Source organism: Xiphophorus maculatus, chromosome 1 (genome assembly GCF_002775205.1).
Source record: "Xiphophorus maculatus strain JP 163 A chromosome 1, X_maculatus-5.0-male, whole genome shotgun sequence".
NCBI classification, from domain to species: domain Eukaryota; kingdom Metazoa; phylum Chordata; class Actinopteri; order Cyprinodontiformes; family Poeciliidae; genus Xiphophorus; species Xiphophorus maculatus.
In genome coordinates, this window is record NC_036443.1 from 30,742,185 (window position 1) to 30,747,404 (window position 5,220).

General features: G+C 39.9%; 1 protein-coding gene across 1 annotated transcript; it reads left to right on the top strand.

Annotated features, from left to right (window-relative positions):
* Nucleotides 1–2,147: 2,147 nt before the first annotated feature.
* LOC111609708 (galactose-specific lectin nattectin-like) lies at nucleotides 2,148–4,852 on the top strand. Its single transcript, XM_023339588.1, has 7 exons — nucleotides 2,148–2,220; nucleotides 2,549–2,608; nucleotides 3,379–3,385; nucleotides 3,606–3,685; nucleotides 4,080–4,214; nucleotides 4,391–4,502; nucleotides 4,633–4,852. The coding sequence occupies exons 2-7, from the start codon at nucleotides 2,549–2,551 to the stop codon at nucleotides 4,701–4,703; spliced, it is 465 nt and encodes a 154-aa protein (XP_023195356.1). The 5' UTR covers nucleotides 2,148–2,220; the 3' UTR covers nucleotides 4,704–4,852.
* The last annotated feature ends 368 nt before the right edge of the window (nucleotides 4,853–5,220 follow it).

Genomic DNA, 5,220 nt, shown 5'->3' on the forward strand with positions numbered 1-5,220 from the left:
CTGACCTCAACCCGATTGAACACATCGGGATGAATTGGAGTGGAGTCTGAGAGCCAGGCCTTCTCATCCGACATCAGTGTGTGACCTCACAAGGCACTTCTGGAAGAATCGGCAGAAATACCCAGAAACACTCCTAAGTTTGTGGACAACCTTCCCAGAAGAGTTGAAGTTGTTCTACCTGCAAAGGTGGACCAACGTTGAGCCCCATGGATTAGGAATAGGATGTCACTGAAGCTAATGTGAGTCAAGCCAGGTGAGCAAACACTTTTGGCAGCAGTGTATGTTCCAAATAGCCATTTCTCAATGCACAAGACATTATTTTTGGAAAGCAATGTTTTATTCATGTTAGACTGAATTGATATTTAGTGTATTCATCAGTTACGGCACTAACAGATCATTTTATAATTCAAAACAGCAAAGAGGTGAACCAAGTGTGTGTTGCCACTCAGACCAAAATAATTAAATGTTTTGCTTCTTAAACAATTTCTTCTAAATCCAAAGAATAAGACTCAACATATTTGCTTTGCTAATTTCATTTTTTTCTGAAAAACTGAAAAGCATGAAAGCAGAAGATTTAAGAATCAAATATTTTTCACAACTGAGGAGAAATTATTGAGGAAGACAAATGCGCCTGTCTCCAATATTGGGGGGACACGTCCCCCTTTCCCCCCCGGTTCCTACGCCTCTGTTTTACAAAGATTTTCATTTCTTGCTCTTCTGTATCTTATTGTTCTTATTTTTAGTTAAGCATGAGCTGTAAATAAATTGTGTTTGGAGGTTAATATTGTGTTGGCGTCGCTGCAGTCGGCTGCTGCAGCCAGTCTGAATGCTGCAGCAGTAAGAGGAAGCTGACTGTAAAACCAGTTTGTTTGTTCTGGATGGAATCTGATATCTGGATGTCAGATGATCGCTAAGCGATGCTCACATCCGGGTTACTGCGACGATCAAACACAGATCTGATCTGATGACATCAGGATGACGGATGAAAACATATCAGGCTTCTGCTGCCAATATGTGATAAAAACTAATGTAATACTGTTAAACAATTTTCTTTCTAATTTTCTGGATCAAACTGTTTTAAATAAAAAGCTGAAAGCTGAGCTTTATCACAGCTGAGTCAGATGAACGTCTCATTACGGCGCCTGAATGACTGGAAATCCATCCAGAACGTTTCAAACAGGAGGAATTTTACTGAGCAGCTGAGTGGGAGCTTTTAAAATGTACAAGATGTTCATGTTTACCAGCAAAAAACCCACAATGGAGTAACAGCAATAATCGATCAATCAATCGATCAATCAAGTTTATTTGTATAGAACATTTCAGCAACAAGGCAGTTCAAAGTGATTACATTGTCAAAGTCAAAGAAGAAACATTACATTTTGCCAAGTGAACATATTTATTTAATTACATTTTTATTATGACATTACAGCATTAAATTCATCTTTTGCCCTAAGATGATTAAACATAATAAACCAAACTACACACATCACAGGACAGAACACGGTGCACATCGCTCTGCAGGGAGCAGTTTGACTTTTAGAGCAGTGCTGATCAGGCTAGCAGCTGCTGCAGGAAGGATCTGAGCTAACGCTCCTTGTTGTACCCAGGATGCATCAGTCTGTCAGGGTCAGAGCTCTGCAGCTCAGCAGCAGCTTCATGCTTGGAGAGGAAGACATTGTCCATCAGACGCTCCAGTCTCGCTCCACCGGGTCGAGTCTCACCGCTTCCTCTCAGCCGCACCGATGAGTTTTCAGCCATGGCTTAATTAAACAGGCGGTCAGTAAAAGCTGCTCTGGCTGCTGATGATGCAACGAAACTCCAGGAAACAGAAACTGAGATTCTGCAGAGATGAGATCAACACCCCGGCTCCATCAGCTGTTTGTCTCATAAATGTATATTTTTCTGATTATGAAAACTGCGGTGGCCATGTAATAATTCTTTAGTGAGACCAGACCAATCATTTCTGTCTGTGTGTAAAACAGAAGTTACATCAACAGCAGCTTGTGTACTGAGGGAGTTTCTACATGTTAGCTGATACCTTCGTTTTACTTTATCTTCATGAAATGGAAGCTGAGGAAATATTTACCATATTTTCTGCTGTTGACAGATTATGGTCACACCACCCAGTGAGGGTATTTAAAGGCTGCGCTCCATCCCTGGACATCCTGGTACCAGGTTCTGCTGCTGAGACTCACTTCACTGCTCGCAACCCAAAGAACGGTAACGTTGGAGCTCTTCTTCTTTATCTCAATGCTTTATATATTTTAAAATTCAAATTGATCTTTTGTCATTTCATCAGATTCTGAATATGAACAACAATGTCTAAGGGGACCCATGCTCGTCTTTAGCAACAATGCAGTGATTTTTCAGTCAGGGATTTTCTTCATTTGTCTCAAAAAAGACACAAAAAATGTGTTAAACTGTCCTTGCCTCTGTCACATTAATATTAATAACTGTGGCTGTGAAGTGGCAACGCCTGGATGTATCTAAGGCTATGAAAACATCTGAGAGGCTCCGGTTATCATTTCTCTGGTGATTCTCCCTACAGATGGCTTCAGTCCTTCATGTCGTCTTTCTCATCGGTCTGAGCTGCGCGCTCTGGACGGCTGTAAGTCTGTCATCGTCTTCCTTTACTCCAACAGATTCAGCCTCTACAGTGACAGAGATCCTCATGTTTCAAGCCTTTATTTCTCATACATCTGATGATCTTGGCTGACAGAAAATAAAAACTCAACATTTTGCTGGACAATCCCCTTAAACCTGTGCTTATCCTTGCACTTTTTCCTTCCACTCAACTTTTAATGAACATGCTTGGATGCAGAACTCTGAGCTTCTTCAGCAATGACCTTTGCTCTCCTTACGGACGGTGCCAGTGGTTGTCCAGACCATAAAATCCATAACATTCATACATCCAGAATATTTTTGTAAAATTGTAATTTTCTGAGACACTGAATTTTAGGCTTTAGTTCTTTGTAAAATGTAGTGGAAAATGAAAGTAAGGTCACACCTGCTAGTTGTATTGCTATATGTTTATTCTAGTTCCAGTATATTCCCACCAAGTTAAACTGTTTTGGTTACATGTACCAGGTCGGACGTTGTTTTCCAAAGCTGCATGGGAACCAGCCTGTTTCCAGGCTTTAATCCATTTGTATAAAACTGTACAGAAAATACAGGTTTGAAATATTTAACTGTGTTGAATTTAAATGAGATAAGTTTTGCTTTCTGACCAATATAATGACATTCTTGTTAATATTTCATTGTTGTAGATGTTTTTACCTCGGGGATAAATATGTTTGCTGCCACGCCGTTTAACAGCTTTTGAGATGCATTAACATTTATTTATTAATTTTTTAATTTCCTCTCTCTCTCTGTTCACAGGGTGAATGTAAGTATTTCATCCTGACAGAAAACAAACTCTTTAAAAGTTTGTCTGATTTTTGTCAGACGTGATCAAAATAACTGAAGATGTTTTGGTGTAAAGTGTTTATGAGCTGCTGCCTTTCGTTCCATTTAATAACAATTATTACAAACTTATCTGGACTCGTTTCCAGATTAAGCCCCGTTGTTTTTCTCTTGTTTGGGATTTGTTCTGCTGTGTTTCACAGGCTGCCCTGGCGGTTGGACCCAGTATGGAACTCGCTGTTTCTACTTCTATAATTACCAAACTGAATGGGTGGATGCTGAGGTAGAGCCACGCCGACAGCAAAAACTAAAAACCTGTCGATGCTTCGTGTGTTTTAAATGGATTTAATCTGAAATTACCATCTGAATGCATTTATTTAATTCAGTTTATTTATGTAGAACTAATCCAAAACAAATGTCGCTTTGAGACACTTTACAAAAAAAGACATTTCAATTCAGTCACACAATTACTTCTAGCTGTCACTTGGCAGTAATCCCTCATACGGAGCATGCATGTAGCAGCAGTGGAGAGAAAAAACTCTCCTTTAACAGGAGGAATCCTCCAGCACAACCAGAACCAGAATCAAATCCTCCATCTGGGTTGAACGTTTTAGTTTTAGTTCTGCAGTATGTTTCTTTTAAGCTTTTCTGTTTGCATTTTGTGACTTTTCCTCCAGCGTAACTGCATCGCACTTGGCGCAAACCTGGCCTCCTTCCACAGCCACAGTGAGTACATCTTCCTGAAGAACCTGGTCAGAGCTGCCAGAGGATCCTGGGACAGAACCTGGGTCGGAGGCTACGACGCCGTCAAGGTCAGTTTATTCACGTTTGTGGTTCTGAGAGATGATTTCCTGACAGAAGCCATTCAGTACGTTTTAACTTCCAAGTATGGAGCACATTTATTCCAGTCTAAGCTCATCAGAGTTGCCACCAGGTGCGTCTGAGGTTCTGCATCAGACTGAGGCTAAAAACAGAGTCTTCCTTTCAGGAGGGTGTGTGGCTGTGGAGTGACGGGTCAAACTTCAACTACTGCCAGTGGGGCAGCGGGGAACCAAACAACCAGGGCGGCGCAGAACACTGCATGGAGATCAACCTGAAAGGTGAACATTCACAAACTGCCTCTTTCTACAGGAACAGACATTTAAAAAATGACTTTCTGCAGAAAATACTTAATAATTCCAGTTAATCTGATGAGTAGAATTGATTATTGATTGTTTCTGATCTTTTCAGGATCTAGTGAATACGTGAACGATGAAGGGTGCAGCAGAAGGAGTTTCTTCATCTGTGCTAAAAACGCCTAACTCCTCCCTCCTCTTCCTGAGAAATCCGACGTGACCATGTGACCTTCTCACTGGTGATGTCACTTCCTCCAGGACCTCAGGCCTCGATGGCGTTGCTGCTGGAAGATACACGGATAAATAAATTCAAATAAAGCATATGATTAAACAGTTTTGTTCCTGTTTTATTTGTTAAAGATTAAAAGCTTTAATGTTGGTAGAATAAATGAATCTATTTCTCATTTTAATATTCATTTGTTGCTTTTATTCTTCATGTTTATCTTATTTGTGGTGTTTTGACTTAGGAGCCCAGTTTAGCTTTGAATAATTATCATAATAGCTTATAGTAATTACTGGTAATTACACTTAAGTCTGTCTGATGTCATTTTAAATGATTGTTTGTATGTGAAAAGACGTTTTAGCCATTTTAACACAAAGCTCCAACAAACATCTTGATTCGTTTCCTCCCTGCTGTTTTCTTGAAAGTCATGAAGAAGCAGAAAGAATGGATTTATTTATCTATTTTTGTTTTGTTTGTTTT

Excerpts from the sequence above, each read along its gene's own strand:
- LOC111609708 (XM_023339588.1), top strand. The coding sequence starts at position 2,549 with ATGGCTTCAGTCCTTCATGTCGTCTTTCTCATCGGTCTGAGCTGCGCG. Across the intron at positions 3,686-4,079 it reads CTGAATGGGTGGATGCTGAG|CGTAACTGCATCGCACTTGG; the intron begins GTAGAGCCACGC and ends CTTTTCCTCCAG. Across the intron at positions 4,215-4,390 it reads GAGGCTACGACGCCGTCAAG|GAGGGTGTGTGGCTGTGGAG; the intron begins GTCAGTTTATTC and ends TCTTCCTTTCAG.